Here is a 16,953-nt window from a genome sequence, read left to right on the forward strand (position 1 = left end):
CATAAATTTTCCACTGGCTGCATTAGGCATAAGAAATATATGAGGTAAAGATGTTGCTTTTTAACTTTTTTTTTTTTTTTAAAGATTTGTAGTTTCTTTAATTTTCAGAATGTTCTGTTTTTATCACTATACCTGAGAGTATGATTAAAGATGTGCTTAAAGCATTTGGACTCCTCTTGCCTTAGACAACAAAATTAACAAACCACTGTGGTCTATTTAAATATTTTAATTCCAGTTAGTGTTCACAGTTTATTATATTTGACATTTTAAAATGTCATTAATTTCTATTGCCTTAAAAATAGTTTCTCTGCATCTTTATGTTTTATCTATAATTTGAGCAGTTTCTGTGGCAATCAAACCTTAAATGTAAGGAATTTTTTACTTTAATCTCCAGTGAATGTATTTTATATAGAGAATGATGCTGATATTATTCTTCAGGTGGTTGATTTCTGGTTAAAAAAAATTGAACTCAACAATGTTCTCTTCAGAACAGAGATCACAGAGAAGTTTCCATATTAATACAGCTATCTTTAGAATCTTTAAAATTCTAGAATGTTTTAAGAATCTATGATACATTAAAGTAATGATTCAAGGAGTGTGCACATACAGTTTTCTTGTGAAAGATTTATATTAAATGAGCTATCTAAAATGGGTTGTGTCTTATCGTATACAGGTTTTGATCTTTCTGACCCTGAAAAAGAGAAGGGAGGAATTCTTGCCATTCAGCTGAAGGAGAGAAATATTGTTCACTCTGTAAGTATTTTTTTTTAATATAAACTATTTTTTTTTTTTTACAATGTTTTAGGAAAACATGAGATTATTTTTATTAAAATGTTTCACACTTTATGTTTTCTTACAGGAAATAATAATAACTCTTCTGAGTAATGCTGTTGCACAATTTAAAAAGTATAAGTGTCCAAGAATGAAAAGTCATCTAAGTATGTATCCATAGCACGGCACAGTTTTATACAGTTCTGAATAATTTAAAATTATATACATAAAATCTTTTTTTCTTTTATAGTGGTTCAAATGGGAGAAGAATATTATTATGCAAAGGATTATACCAAAGCTTTAAAGTAAGTCCTATTCACTATTTTTTATGAGTATTCAAATTACCTTATAGAGAAATTGGAATATGAATTTTTATTGAAGATGTATTATTTCCCGTATTTATTTCTACTTTTCTTAAACCCATTTCTGTGATATACTTTCAAGTGCCATCTGCTGACAGTCTTTTTCAGTCTTAGGAAACCTCATGTTTAACTATATTTGAAAATACCTGTTAAAGGATCCTGGTGAGGTTTTATTTGTTTATATAAAATGAGGAAAGTACTTTATTTCCTCCAAGAACTCTTTAAATCCTATATTGTGAAACTGGTTCAGTACGTCCTACATTTTGTCTTCCTTTAGGCTGCTGGATTATGTGATGTGTGATTACCGGAGTGAAGGATGGTGGACTCTCCTCACATCTATATTGACCACAGCTCTGAAATGTTCCTACCTCATGGCCCAGTTGAAGGATTATATTACTTACTCCCTGGAACTCCTTGGAAGAGGTAATTCCATGTTCTTTCAGTAAAATTCTGAATCTCTAAAGTTACATAGCATCTTTAAGCTTTTTAAAATTTGAAGAATAATATTCATTCTCTCAAATATTTATTAGTACTTCATATGTGCAAGTCACTGTGCTAAGTGAAGGGATTCATATCCTAATGGTACTGTTACAGTTGGGGGTTTTGGTAATGGAGGTCAAAATTATTCTGCTTTATTTCTTTAAACATGGCATAAGATGTTTTTCACATAGGGTTCAAATGCAAGTATATAAAGTATTGGGGCCAACTTTTAGAAAGCTGTGTTTTCTGTAAATTTTCTAGAATTGTTCTTAGCCATCTTAAAGGAGGTATTTATTCTATAATATTTTAAAAACACTAAATGGGGGAGTAGACTTACTTGCTTCTCTTTTGGTTCTGATTGTTTTCCTTTCTTAATATTAGCATCAACTCTGAAAGATGACCAGAAATCTCGGATAGAAAAGAACCTCATAAATGTTTTAATGGTAGGTTGAAGTTATTGATATAAAGTATTTTCTTAGACTATTTATACCTGAATTTATATCTGCATATATGTGTTTTTTTAAGCTGATTGAACAAATGTTTAACTCTGTGTTGGTGCAGAATGAAAGTCCTGATCCTGAACCTGACTGTGATATCTTAGCTGTGAAGACTGCTCAGAAGCTGTGGGCGGACCGTGTTTCTCTGGCTGGCAACAATGTTTTCACAATAGGAGTACAGGACTTTGTACCATTTGGTGAGTAGCCAACATCTAAAGTATTATTTGAGAAAAATGGCCCTTATTTCTACAAAATGAACAGATACAGTATAAAAGTCAAAGAAAGAATTTTTAAAGTGCAATCATTTTATGGATAATCTGAATATGATTTTTTTTTCTTTCTTCCCATTTACTTAATAAAGATGATCAAGATCTTAAATACTAGGCTTAGGTTTAAAATATACTTTGTTCATTTGTAGTGTAGGTATTATTTGAAATGCATTTGAAAAGAGTTATTTTTAACATTTATGCTTTAATATTGACAGGTATTTTGAAATAATTTTTAAAAAAAACTTGTTTTTTCTTTCTTTAAAATCCTGTGCACCTACGTTTTGGTGGCTACTATGTTTTTAAAATTAAAGATGATCTTTGACTATGATTTATTTAGATTTCATTTGCTTTTAAAAAGTGAGCTGTACTTAATGTCTGTTGAAATGTCTTAAGTGCAGATATCAATAAGACTGGCTGGTCCTTTCTAAAGTCTCTTCTGAAGAGTAAATGTAGTTCAGAGAATAATGTATGTGGGTCTAGAGTATCTTATAGTGTATAACTCAGACCTTTTTGTTTTATTTCTAGTACAATGCAAAGCCAAGTTTCATGCTCCAAGTTTTCATGTTGATGTTCCTGTTCAGTTTGATATTTATCTGAAGGCTGATTGTCCACATCCCATTAGGTTTTCCAAACTCTGTGTCAGCTTTAACAATCAGGTAATGTTCCTTTTAATGTGTTGGTACTACTTGTGAATCTCATTGTAGCTTGCATTAAACTAGAATGAACTTAGTGATTTTTAGGTCTTTTAAAATAAATGTATTTTTACTTCTAAACTTTTATACCAGGAATTCAAGTTTTATACTTTTCCTTACTCTTATTTTTACTTTCATTCCATGCTTATTGAAACCTAAGAACTATTTGTAATGTGTAGTTTGAATTTCAAATAAGATATATTCAGAATGAATGCAATCTAATTTTCAAAATCATTTGCTTTATATTCTATTTCAACATGTATATTAATTTTTCCTAATAAAAGTAACACAAGTTTGATGTTAAAAAATTGAAATGGAATAGGTTGATACAAAGTTAAATGTGCAGATGTGTGATCATACGATTTCCATTCTTCAGAGAGCATCACCATTAACTTCTTGAATGGTCTAGGCATTTTCTGGGTAAGCAACTTTTTTCCTACAGAATTGGGATTGTACCGTGTTTCCTACATTTGGACATTTTTGAAGTATGACACAGTTTATAGACAAGCACCAAAAGACTTGATTACATACTAGCTCTTTCAAGTGTAAGCTCACTTAATAGATAATCATCTTCTGGTTATCCGCAAGATACATGGAGTCTTTAACCAACAAGCATTTAATGAGAGTTACTGTGTTCTTAGCATCAGGGTAAACCTGAGAAAATATAGCACATCTCAAGCTTATTAAAATGTAAGCATTTTGGGGACAAGAGGCAAGGATAACTCACAGATTGCCTGATTAGGTAATGAAGACTAAGTTTAGTATAGGCTAGAAGTACAGTTACAATAGGCATGCCAGAGAAAAGGGAAGAAGTTTCTGGAATGAAACTAGATGTAAGAAGATAGGAGAGGGAGATGGCAATGAAAACTCTGAATGGAAGAAGGAGGGCTCATTCTGTGTTTGTGGATAAGTGAAGACAACAGCCTCACTAAAGCAGAGGGTTTATAATGGGCACTATTGAGAAGTAAGGCTGGATGGCTTGAAGGAACCTTGACGACTCACATGGAGAGTAAGTAGAAGTCTTTTAAAATTTATTTTTTCGTTCATTTCTTGTTCTTTCTATCGATCCACCCATTTGACTGTTTATTGGGTGGTGAAGAAAGGATATTATACATTATAAAAGGATTTGGCTCATAAGAACTGAAAAATAGTTAGATGAACCTGGATTGCCTGAAGATCAGTGTTTTATTCAACTTCAAACCCAAACCCAAGAATTCCTTCTAATTAGTTTGAGGATTTAAAGCAAGAGCATGAAATTTTTGTTTAAGAGACTTTATTTGAGTAGCAAAATAGAGAGAAAGAAATGGTATGGAAACTAACCAGGACTGCTTCATATTAATTCAGATGCAAAAGCATGAAGATTTAAATTAAGATGATAGTGATGGGAATGGAGATAGAGGAATACAAGAGGCATTTAAAATAGATAGGTCCAGATTGCTGTGTGTCTATAGAGTATATATAATGGGAATAATGTGAAAAAAGGGCAGGAGCTTTTTTACATTCTGTTTCCTCTGCTTGGATTTGTCTTCCCTCCTCTTCTTGAAAAGTTAATTCTTCCTTGATTTTTATCTCTCCACTTAAAAGCATTACTATTTCAATCTACATGTCTGATTCACCTAACCAGCCTGTCATAGCCTCATAGTACTTGTCTCAGCTATTATTTCACCTTTATCTGTGTAGTTATTTAGTAAATTACTTGTTCTCCCTACTAGGATCTAAGTTCCACGACGATAGGTCATTTTTTTGCTCATCATGAAATACCCCTAAATCTGGGATTGGAGTGTCAATTTTGGGACTCATTTACTTTCCCCTTTAAATAGTATGATTCCTTTGTATCTTCCTTTTTTTTTTTTTTTTTTTTTTTTTTTTTTTTAACAATAAACATATAGTATTTTTATAATTGAAAACTAGTAAAAATGCTAAAATATAATGGTAAACAATTAGCTTTAAAAAGTATATTTATTCTGAATATCTTATTTGAAATTCAAGTTACAAATTACAAGAAAAAAATAGTACTTAGGTTTCATTAGCATAGGATGGATATGAAAATTAGAGGGAAAGTATAAAATTTGAACCATATAAGAATTTTGGGTGAGGGTAATTTATCTGCTAGTATGGAAGATGGCTCTTGGAAAGTTCTTGGTATTTATTGAATAGATGAGAATGTTGATCCCATAGATAATATACATTAAAGATATTTCCATCTGTTCATCTGTGAGGCATTTGCTCTTCAGAGAAGGCAGAAATACATTCAGACTGGGACCATGCTGGGTTTGAGATGATAGTGGGCATGTCCTCTGCACAGTTATGGGCATGTGCTTGTAGGTAAGGAAATAGGATAGAAGTTAAAAACTCAGTAGTTTTTGTGTGAGTGATATTAGCACAGAGGTGCAGAGTATGTGGAAATGGATAAACTTTCTAGTGACGCAAACAGAGAGAGAAGATTAGAAGGCTAAGGACGGAAACTTGTGGAACCTCAAGTTAAGGAGGGGACAGGAAGAAGGAATAAAATGCTTTTGAGGGAAAAACAGTAAGAAGCCAATGAGGGTGAGAAACAGATGCTAGTATAGTGTTGCACAGAAGCCAAGTAAAAAAGAGAGCTTTTCAAAAAAAAGATGATAGTCAGTAGTGTCCAGTGCAATAAGAACAAATCTTTTTGTTTCCTTCTGGGAAAAAGGCATCAAAATGTTTTCAGAAATTAGCTTCTTGTAGTCAGTGGTCATTTTTGGCTGACAGCAGTGAATTGATAAATGCCTCCAACTGTCATGTAAACACTTCCTTTTATTAATAACCCTTCATAATGCTGAAATTTTAGTGGAGTAAAACTTAATAAGCTCTAGTTCACTTGGTGTTTAGTGTTAGCACATCTGATGTTTGATGTTTTAAACTGTGACCCTTGTTAAATTCTTTTTCAGGAATACAACCAGTTCTGTGTACTAGAAGAAGCATCCAAAGCAAGTGAAGTTTTAGAAAATTTGGCTCAGGGAAAAATATGCTTAGTTCCTGGTAAAACGAGAAAATTTTTATTTAAGTTTGTTGCAAAAACTGAAGATGTGGGAAAGAAAATTGAGGTTAGTTACAAAATTTGTTTTAAAAATATTTTAAATTATAAAGTAGTGTGTTTATGTTGGAAATATTGAGATTAATTTTGAAATTTGTTTTAAAAATATTTTAAATTAGAAAAGTAGTATGTTTATGTTGGGAAAAAAATTTAAATAATGCAGAAATTTATTAAGTAAAAGTTGAAAATCTTCCCCTTGGATTTCTAAAGGGAAACCATTCATAATAGTTAGGTGTTTCCTTCCAGACATTTTTCTGTCAGCATATTTGTAGTTTAAAAATTTTTTTGAATTAAAAAAAATTGAGAGTATAACATCGATAATGTTTTGTAACTGGCTTTCTTTCACTTAATAGTGTATATTAGACATCATTTTGTGTTAGTACATAAGATCATTTTATAGTACTAAATAATCAGAGATTTAAACAATATATATATTACATAATATAACAATTATATATTATACAATATAATTCAGATTAAAGATCTGTAGCTTTTTTGATGTTTAAACATTGCTGCATTGCTTGTTATTAAAGTAAAGAAGAAGTACATGGGTTTAAATTCCAGCCTACTAGCTTGTGACTCAGGGCAGTTTCTTAATCCCTTTGGTTCTCAATTTGTTCATCTGCAAAGTAGGGATAATAATAGTACCTATTGCCAAGGGTTTCTTGAGGAGTAAATCAGTCATTAATGTAAATAAATTGCTTGGAATAGCAGTTAGCACAATAGTAAGTGCTCACTAAGTGCCTGGTTTTCCATGATTGGAATGGGAATAGTTAGCTAATTTAAACTTTGGATCACTTCTAAGAAAGAAACATAAGGCTGGCCTACAGTATTTCCATAACAGTTTAACCAATATCCAGAGTTTTTTGCTTATCCAGTTTTTTTAATTACCTCCTGATATTGACTGAATCCTCAGTTACATATTTTAATTTTTACTTGGTACCTGAGCAAGCCTACCAGACACAAATATAATTAATAATCCTGTTTTGATTCTATTTATTAATGGAGTTAATTGAAGGAAACATTTCTTCAAATAAGAAAGAATTTCATTGCTAATACTATAAATGTTTTTAGGAAGAAGAATGTTTGTGGAATTAGAAATTAAGTTATGAATGTATTAATTATCATCAAAACATTCGTTTAATTCATTCAACAACACTAAGTGAGCTTCTGTTTTATTGAGCACTGTGCTAAGTGCTAGAATCACAACTGTGCTCTGCAGTCAGTCCCTTAGATTAGAAAGTCAGGTTTTACCTGTCTTTTAAGGATGAAGAAATTGAGATCCAGAGGACAGTTAGCCAGTGTCCCAGCTTATAGATGGCCAGAATAAGACTCAGAGCAGGCGTTCTGAGTTGTTATACTGTGGTTCTCTTGATAAACTCCATCCAGTAGCAGTCTGCAGTGTCATTTTGCTGTAAGGAGATGGTGACAAACAAGTATGAGATCTCATTTCTGATAGACCTTTCTCTTTTAGATTACTTCAGTGGATCTGATTCTAGGCAATGAAACAGGAAGATGTGTAGTTTTAAATTGGCAGGGAGGAGGAGGAGATGCCGCTTCTGCCCAAGAAGCCTTACTGGCAGCGCGTTCTTTCAAAAGACGGCCTAAGCTACCCGACAGTGAGGTTCCCTGGGACAGCATAGTCATTCAGGCAAGCACAATGTAAGTCCACCTTGGTAGGCAAGTTGTTAAAGGTCATCTTGAACTTCTTTTAAGTACCTTATTTAAATAATTTGTTTGTTTTTAAAAAAACCGTTATTTAGCTAAGGTTTCTTTCAAAGGATCATTTCCAGAGTTCCAAACATCTCTGTATGTCTGCGGCATGAGCCTCCTGCCCTGACTAATGAAATGTATTGTTTGCTTGTGACTGTTCAGTCCCATGAAAAGACTCAAATCAGAGACGTGAAGCTCACTGCTGGTCTAAAACCAGGTAAACATTCTTTTTTAAGCTCAATGTTAAATCAGCATAGAACAGTATCAGTGGTGTGAAATGTAGGAGTTTGTTTAAAATATGGTTATGATATAGTGCTCTTTATACAGTATTGGTTATTATGATAATGTTTGAATTCTATCTATATTAAAACACAAATATTAACACTTTCAGGACAAGATGCCAATTTAACTCAGAAAACTCAAATGACTCTCCATGGAACAGAACTATGTGATGAGTCCTACCCTGCTTTACTCACTGACATTCCTGTTGGAGATTTACATCCAGGGCAACAGGTGAACTTGGCCAACTGTGACTGGAGAGGAAATAAATTAGTTTGTAGTTTTAAATATACAGTGAATTTTAGACAATTTCAGGCCATTTTAAAAGCATCCCTTGGGACTAAAACTTACAATGAACTTTGACACTCATTTTACATATTTAAATGTGGGAAATGCTTTAAGCAGTTTTCATCAAGGGCCTTTAGAACAAATGACCCTATTATGGATAATTAGTTGCCTGATAAAATAACTTGTTTGTAATTTAATGAAATAACACCTCAGGCATCTTGCATTTCCAAGCCAAGCACAGGGAATTCTTGGGGAGATGAGAATGATAAAAAGAAGATGGAGTAGTAACAATCCCTCTTTTAGGCTATGGCAGGGTTGTGTAGACTCAATATACTTTTCCACAGTGGGATCTTTTATTAGTTACACTGTAACAGCCTGTAAAAAGTATTAAAGAGTTTAGTCAGTTGGTATGGTAAACTTTGAAATGTGGGACCATTATCCTAGAATATATGTCAAGGAGAAATCGCTTTAATATTAATTAAATTATATCATTTTTATTTTGTTATAGCTGGAAAAAATGTTATATGTTCGTTGTGGAACAGTGGGTTCAAGAATGTTCCTTGTGTATGTTTCTTACCTGGTCAATACAACTGTTGAAGAAAAAGAAATTGTTTGCAAATGTCACAAGGTATTTTTTATTCGTAGTACTTCATGAAGCATCATAGATTGATTGTTCCTCTATTTTGTGTTATTTTAGTTAACCTGTAAAGTAAGCAGCTTAGGTGCTTATAGTCTAAGTTTTAATTAAACATGTTTTGGCTTTTAAAAATCATTTATATTTACATTTGTTTATACTGGCATTCCTTGCTCCAGCATTAAACTGATAAAAGGGGCCTGCATGGCTTGTCATACATAGAATCGACAGGTTTGAGAGCGCATGTAAAAAGCCTTGAAACTAAACATATCTAGTTCTTTATAAAATCACATATTAGGTAAAACCTGTCATTTTGTAGAAGGTTTTGGAGGAAGAGAGCTCTCCCTTTTTGAAATATCTTTTCTGTTTCTAGAAATGATTCTTGTTAATTTTTTATTTATTTCCTTGTTTTTTTATTTTTTATTAATGCACATAGAAGGGGGTAAAATTAGAAAAGCTATCACAATCATAATCCAACAATCCAAAGGCAGTTGCTGTTGTTAACTCTTTTTTTGTATTTCTCACTGGTCTCTTCTATTTTAGGAATTTTCTTTTGGTCCTTTTCTATATAGATTTAAACATATTGTAGATAGTACATGTGTCCTCTCTTTTTAATGAAAAATAATAATTCTTAAAAATCTTCTCAGTCCTGGCAGCAGTATTGTGTCAGGCCTCTTGTTAGGAAATTGGTTCCCCATCCCTGTAGAGAAGAAGAAAATTGGGAGTTTGTGGTTTGGATACTGCATAGAGCCTGGCCATGAGCTATGTATAAATCACTAGGAGGGAGAAAAATTCCAAAAGATTTAGGAGTGTTTCCCAAGTGGGAGAGAAAAAGGTTATATGCTGTCAAGAATTTCCCATAGCCTGGTATAATAAAAAGAGTTCTAGAAGGTGAAAAAGGAGAAAGGGTGCTGCTTTAATCTCAGTTCTACCTCCTAACTTGTGAACTCAGGCAAGTCAGTTAACTTTTTTGGCTTCAGTTTCCTTATCCATAAAATAAGAATGTTAAAATTCTCTTTGGCTACAGAGTCCTAAACCTTGGTTTTGAAGTTTATAGTAGACTTGGAATATACCTTCTTTTTAATAGTTACGTACTGCCTAGTAACTATCCTTGAATAAAGCTAAAGTGGTATGCTGCTGTATCTTTAAGCAATGTTGTCTTCTCAAGACATGATAGTTTTGAGGTTACATGCATCTTTTGTTAGAGAAGGCTATATTTACGCTTCTACCAGCCAGTCCACTCCTAAGATACATTTTTAAGGGACACTGGTTCTGGGGTTAGAAAAGATGTTACACAAAAAGGAATTGGTCACGTATGTTTGGAAAATACTGGATTATAAGATTTTAAGTGATTATTTTTACTATAGGACTTAGCAGAGCATTTAATTTGCTTATGTTTCAAGAATTTCCACAAAAGGCATTGTATCTTTTATCTTTTATCTTCTGTTTTTCCAGGAAAAAATTTCTCATGGAATGTCTTACAGGTCCTGTTATTTAGAAGACATTTTGGGAATGTCTGTTGTAGATTATAGAGACTACCCATTCCAGCCCAAAGAATGATCACTAGAGAGCAGTCCAGCAGCCTTTCTCATTTGAGGTTCTACAACCAAACACGGAACACAGAAACTTATTAGAGTGACTTTTTTTTTTTTTTTCAAATCCTATTCTCTGAAGGATAGTACATGTGGATACCTTGGGGAGAAGTTAAGTCATTACAAACAATAGGATTCTAAGGGACGTTAGGGCATACTTCTTTCAAGAAACCCCAGTTGAGAGAGAGAGTTTAGACACAAAAAGAGAAACTGTCTTACCTAAAAGAAGAAACAACAGTTCTAATATGTAGAAAGAAATGTTATCATTGTGGAAATGTAATGCAATCTCTGTTATTATGTTCTTTTGACAAAGGACTATGACCTTAACTCTTCATAGTATTTGAATTTGCATAAATTGCAGCATGCCGTGTTGTCTATGATACTATAGTTATAGATAGGAATTATTTTTTATAGTAGAGAGGAAAGACGTATACAATGTTTAGGAAATTGGCATGTTGTAGAAATTGGCATGGTATCAGCTTTGGAATAATGGAAATCTAGGTTTAAATCCCAGCTCTGTTACTGTCTAGGACCTTGTGCAAAGTATTAACTTTATTTATAAGACTGGGATAATGGAACCTACCTCAGGGGCTTGCTATGACATTTAAATGTGAGAATTTATATAAGCCATCTGTTACATAATAGATGGTCAGTAAATGTAAATGCTTTTCCCTTCACTAGATTAAGTTTCATTTTTCTCTTAAAAGTGTGTCTGCCCTATAGGTCTTGAAGAAATTAAAAAGTAGGCAAAATCTTAGCCAATTGTTTTGTTGCTTATTCATTTTCATAGATCTTTTGGGTGGAAAAATCTTGAGATCCTAGACTTTAGACTTACATGGAACCATTGCACACTTTTGCAATCAATAGTATGAGTATGACTGTCTTACTTATCTTATTACACTCTTTTCAAAAAGTGAGGGAGAAAATAATTTGAAGTATATAGTAATAATTAATTAGATACTTTACTAATGCTTTATATTATATTATCTCATTTTATCCTCATAACCTCCCTGTGAGGATTACTGAAATTATGGTTTAAAGAAGTCATAAAACTTTCCCAAAGTCACAGCATCATGTCTGAGATCACACAGCTTGTAAGTCGTGTCTGGCCAGGATTAGAATCCAGATCTATCTGGCATTAAAGCCTGAGCTTTTAACCAGTTTTCTGCATGACCAGATTCTGACTAACAGGGTGGATTGCTTGTTTTGAAAGATATGACCCCATTATTTTTCGAACCTACTGTTTGAGAGAGGCAACATCGCATGATTTAAAGTATGGGCTCTGAGGTTAGATTTGTTTCCTGCCTTTTCCACTTACTTATTAGTATGCGACCTCCTCATCTTGAAATAATAGTAAGAGCACCTATTTCCTTGAATTATTGTGAGCATTATATAATACATGTATAGTGAGTGTAACAATGCCTGTCATTTTACATTATTATTATTATTATTATTATTTTAGTCATCTTGAGTCAAGGTGGAGTAAAGAACTTAGAAAGAGGACCCAGATTCTAGGCTTGGCAACACTAGCTCTGTGGCCTTAGGCAAGTCATTGAATCTTAGTCTCTGGCTCTTCTTCTGTAAAATGATGATGCTTGTCCTGTCCATATCATTAGATTCTGAGATAAATAATGCAGAAAAAGTCCTTTGCAGTGTTATGTAAGATAATTTATTAGAAATAATAGGCTACTATTGAAAATATTATATTACTAATGAAAATATTATCTAAGGGAAAAACCCCACCTTCTTAATATATAAACTGGGATTGTTTGCTAATTAGTAATAGATTGTATTTGTATACATTATATTTTAAAAACTTTATCTATTGTTAAGATTTAGAGAAGACATTGAATGTGCCCTTTAAATTTTCTTCCAGGATGAAACTGTAACAATAGAAACAGTCTTTCCATTTGATGTTGCAGTTAAATTTGTTTCTACAAAGGTAGGTTCCTGTGAACCATATTGAAAATCAGTTAGTTTATAAGAGTTGACGACAGAATGATATGGATTAAACGTAATTGCTGACAGACCTTTTCTCTTCATTTGTGACAGTTTGAGCACCTGGAAAGGGTGTATGCTGACATCCCCTTTCTGTTGATGACAGACATTTTAAGTGCCTCACCATGGGCCCTCACTATTGTATCCAGTGAGCTACAGCTTGCACCTTCTATGACCCCAGTTGATCAGCTAGAGTCCGAGGTGGACAAAGGTGAGAATTCATATCATTCCCATTTAATTAGCAGAAGAGATATGTGCGTGTGTGTATGTGTGTGTGAAAGTTAGCAATGTAAGAGATTTTTGCTAAGTGAAGGATCTTGAGACTTAGATTCGTAAAACCAACTACATTTAGAATTAATGTAGAATTAACATTTCTAATTTGCTTGATTATACCTTATTTTAAAAGATCATATTTTTCGCTACTCTAAGGAAGTTACTACTAAGAATATATACTTAAAAGTAAAATAACAGTATCTTTTCACATTTGGATTTCTTATTGATTTTTTTTAATATTCATTTTATTGAGATACGTTCACATACCACGCAGTCATACAAAACAAGTTGTACATTCAATTGTTCACGGTACCATTACATAGTTGTACATTCATTACCAAAATCAATCCCCGACACCCTCATTACCACACACACAAAAATAACCAGAATAATATTTAAAGTGAAAAAGAGCAACTAAAGTAAAAAAGAATACTGGGCACCCTTGTCTGTTTGTTTGTTTGTTTGTTTCCTTCCCCTACCTTTCCACTCATCCATCCACAAACTAGACAAACGGGAGTGTGATCCCCATGGCCCCCCCAATCCCACTGTCCCCCCGCATAAGCCACATTTTTATACAATTGTCTTCAAGATTCATGGGTTCTGGGTTGTAGTTTGATAGTTTCAGGTATCTACCACCAGCTACCCCAATTCATTAGAACCTAAAAAGGGTTGTCTATATTGTGCATAAGAGTGCCCACCGGAGTGACCTCTCGGCTCCTTTTGGAATCTCTGCCACTGAAGCTTATTTCATTTCCTTTCACATCCCCCTTTTGGTCAAGAAGATGTTCTCCATCCCACGATGCTGGGTCTACATTCCTCCCCGGGAGTCATATTCCATGTTGCCAGGGAGATTCACTACCCTGGGTGTCTGATCCCACGTAGGGGGGTGGGCAGTGATTTCACCTTTCAAGTTGGCTTAGCTAGAGAGAGAGGGCCACATCTGAGCAACAAAGAGGCATTCGGAAGGAGGCTCTTAGGCAGAATTATAGGGGGGCCTAGCCTCTCCTTTGCAGCAACAGTCTTGCAAAGGGCAAGTCCTGTGGTAGAGGGCTCAACCCATCAAACCACCGGTCTCCTATGTCTGTGGGCATGTTAGCAACCATCACGGTGGGGCAGGCCAATACCCCAGCATTCTCCACCAGCTCCTCAAGGGGGCTCTGCATATTTTTTTCCTTGTTTTTTTTAAACTTTTTTTTTTTTCCTAAATCAACTGTATGAAAAATAAAAAAATTAAAAAATTAAAAAAAAACATACAATAAAAGAACATTTCAAAGAGACCATAACAAGGGAGTAAGAAAAAGACAGCTAACCTAAGATAACTACTTTACTTCCAACATGTTCCTACTCTACCCCAAGAAAGTAACCTAATATAGCAACATTTCTGTGAACTTGTTCGTACTATACACATCGGAAATTAACAGACCATAGTCATTGCTGGGCATTCCCAGAACGTTAAATTTACCCATGATAGCTTATCTGTTCTTCTTGGATTATTGTTCCCCCTTCCTTAATTGCTCTCTTTCGCTAGTTCCCCTACATGCTACATTATAAACCATTTGTTTTACATTTTTCAAAGTTCACATTAGTGGTAGCATATAATATTTCTCTTTTTGTGCCTGGCTTATTTCGCTCAGCATTATGTCTTCAAGGTTCATCCATGTTGTCATATGTTTCATGACATTGTTCCTTCTTACTGCCGTGTAGTATTCCATCGTGTGTATATACCACATTTTATTTATCCACTCATCTGTTGAAGGACATTTGGGTTGTTTCCATCTCTTGGCAATTGTGAATAATGCTGCTATGAACATTGCCATGCAGATATCTGTTCATGTCACTGCTTTCCGATCTTCCGGGTATATACCGAGAAGTGCAATTGCTGGATCGAAGGGTATCTCTATATCTGGTTTTCAAAGGAACTGCCAGACTGACTTCCAGAGTGGTTGAACCATTATACAGTCCCACCAACAATGAATAAGAGTCCCAGTTTCTCCACATCCCCTCCAGCATTTGTAGTTTCCTGTTTGTTTAATGGCAGCCATTCTAATTGGTGTGAGATGGTATCTCATTGTGGTCTTAATTTGCATCTCCTTAATAGCTAGTGAAGCTGAACATTTTTTCATGTGTTTCTTGGCCATTTGTATTTCCTCTTCAGAGAACTGTCTTTTGATATCTTTTGCCCATTTTATAATTGGGCTGTCTGTACTATTCATCATTGAGTTGTAGGATTTCTTTGTATATGCAAGATATCAGTCTTTTGTCAGATACATGGTTTCCAAAAATTTTTTCCCATTGAGTTGGCTGCCTCTTTACCTTTTTGAGAAATTCCTTTGAGGTACAGAAACTTCTAAGCTTGAGGAGCTCCCATTTATCTATTTTTTCTTTTGTTGCTTGTGCTTTGGGTGTAAAGTCTAGGAAGTGTCTGCCTAATACAAGGTCTTGAAGATGTTTTCCTACATTATCTTCTAGGAGTTTTATGGTGCTTTCTTTTATATTGAGATCTTTGGTCTATTTTGAGTTAATTTTTGTGTAGGGTGTGAGGTAGGGGTCCTCTTTCATTCTTTTGGATATGGATATCCAACTCTCCCAGCCCCATTTGTTGAAAAGACCATTATGACCCAGTTCAGTGACTTTGGGGGCCTTATCAAAGATCAGTCAGCCATAGATCTGAGGGTCTATCTCTGAATTCTCAATTCGATTCCATTGATCTATATGTCTGTCTTTGTGCCAGTACCATGCTGTTTTGACAACTGTGGCTTTATAATAAGCTTCAAAGTCAGGGAGTGTAAGTCCTCCCACTTCGTTTTTCTATTTTAGAGTGTCTTTAGCAATTCAAGGCATCTTCCCTTTCCAAATAAATTTGATAACTAGCTTTTCCAAGTCTGCAGAGTAGGTGGTTGGAATTTTGATTGGGATTGCATTGAATTTGTAGATGAGTTTGGGTAGAATTGACATCTTAATGACATTTAGCCTTCCTATCCATGAACATGGAATATTTTTCCATCTTTTAAGGTCCCCTTCTATTTCTTTTAATAGAGTTATGTAGTTTTCTTTGTATTAGGTCTTTTACTTCTTTGGTGAAGATTATTCCTAGGTACTTTATTTTTTTAGTTGCTATTGAAAATGGTATCTTTTTCTTGAGTGTCTCTTCAGTTTGTTCATTTCTAGCATATAGAAACATTACTGACTTATGTGCATTAATCTTGTATCCTTCTACTTTGCTAAATTTGTTTGTTAGCTCTAGTAGCTGTATCGTTGATTTCTCAGGGTTTTCCAGATATAAGATCATATCATCTGCAAACAATGACAGTTTTACTTCTTCATTTCCAATTTGGATGCCTCTTATTTCTTTGTCTTGGCGGATTGCCCTGGCTAGCACTTCCAGCACAATGTTGAATAACAGTGGTGACAGCGGGCATCCTTGTCTTGTTCCTGATCTTAGAGGGAAGGCTTTCAGTCTCTCACCATTGAGTACTATGCTGGCTGTGGGTTTTTCATAGATGCTCTTTATCATATTGAGGAAGTTTCCTTCAATTCCTACCTTTTGAAGTGTTTTTATCAAAAAGGATTTTGGATTTTGTTGAATGTTTTTTCAGCGTCTATTGAGATGATCATTTGATTTTTCCCTTTGGTTTGTTAATGTGTTGTAATACGTTGATTGATTTTCTTATGTTGAACCATCCTTGCATGCCTGGAATGAACCCCACTTGGTCATGGTGTATGATTTTTTTAATGTGTCTTTGGATTCAATTTGCAAGTATTTTGTTGAGGATTTTTGCATCTATATTCATTAGGGAGATTGGCCGGTAGTTTTCCTTTTTTGTAGCATCTTTGCCTGGTTTTGGTATCAGATTGATGTTAGCTTCATAAAATGAGTTAGGTGGTGTTCCATTTTCTTCAATGTTTTGAAAGAGTTTAAGTAAGATTGGTGTCAATTCTTTTTGGAAAGTTTGGTAGAATTCCCCTGTGAAGCCATTGGGCACTGGGCATTTATTTGTGGGAAACTTTTTGATGACTGATTGGATCTCTTTGCTTGTGATTGGT

At 34.1% G+C, this 16,953-nt stretch overlaps 1 protein-coding gene across 3 annotated transcripts in view; it reads left to right on the plus strand.

The window, feature by feature from the left end:
- The window catches only part of TRAPPC11 (trafficking protein particle complex 11), an 85,783-nt gene that overhangs the window by 34,308 nt on the left and 34,522 nt on the right, over positions 1–16,953 (plus strand). For all 3 annotated transcript variants that reach the window (XM_037831077.1, XM_037831080.1, XM_037831079.1), the window contains exons 12-25: positions 674–753; positions 860–938; positions 1,022–1,076; positions 1,411–1,556; positions 1,995–2,056; positions 2,175–2,307; positions 2,905–3,035; positions 5,987–6,142; positions 7,607–7,794; positions 7,914–8,062; positions 8,237–8,358; positions 8,921–9,040; positions 12,515–12,580; positions 12,691–12,847. In XM_037831077.1, coding sequence (XP_037687005.1) covers positions 674–753; positions 860–938; positions 1,022–1,076; positions 1,411–1,556; positions 1,995–2,056; positions 2,175–2,307; positions 2,905–3,035; positions 5,987–6,142; positions 7,607–7,794; positions 7,914–8,062; positions 8,237–8,358; positions 8,921–9,040; positions 12,515–12,580; positions 12,691–12,847 — 1,644 coding nt within the window. The remainder of the gene's footprint in view (positions 1–673; positions 754–859; positions 939–1,021; positions 1,077–1,410; positions 1,557–1,994; positions 2,057–2,174; positions 2,308–2,904; positions 3,036–5,986; positions 6,143–7,606; positions 7,795–7,913; positions 8,063–8,236; positions 8,359–8,920; positions 9,041–12,514; positions 12,581–12,690; positions 12,848–16,953) is intronic.

Source organism: Choloepus didactylus, chromosome 3 (assembly GCF_015220235.1).
Source record: "Choloepus didactylus isolate mChoDid1 chromosome 3, mChoDid1.pri, whole genome shotgun sequence".
NCBI classification, from domain to species: Eukaryota; Metazoa; Chordata; class Mammalia; order Pilosa; family Megalonychidae; genus Choloepus; species Choloepus didactylus.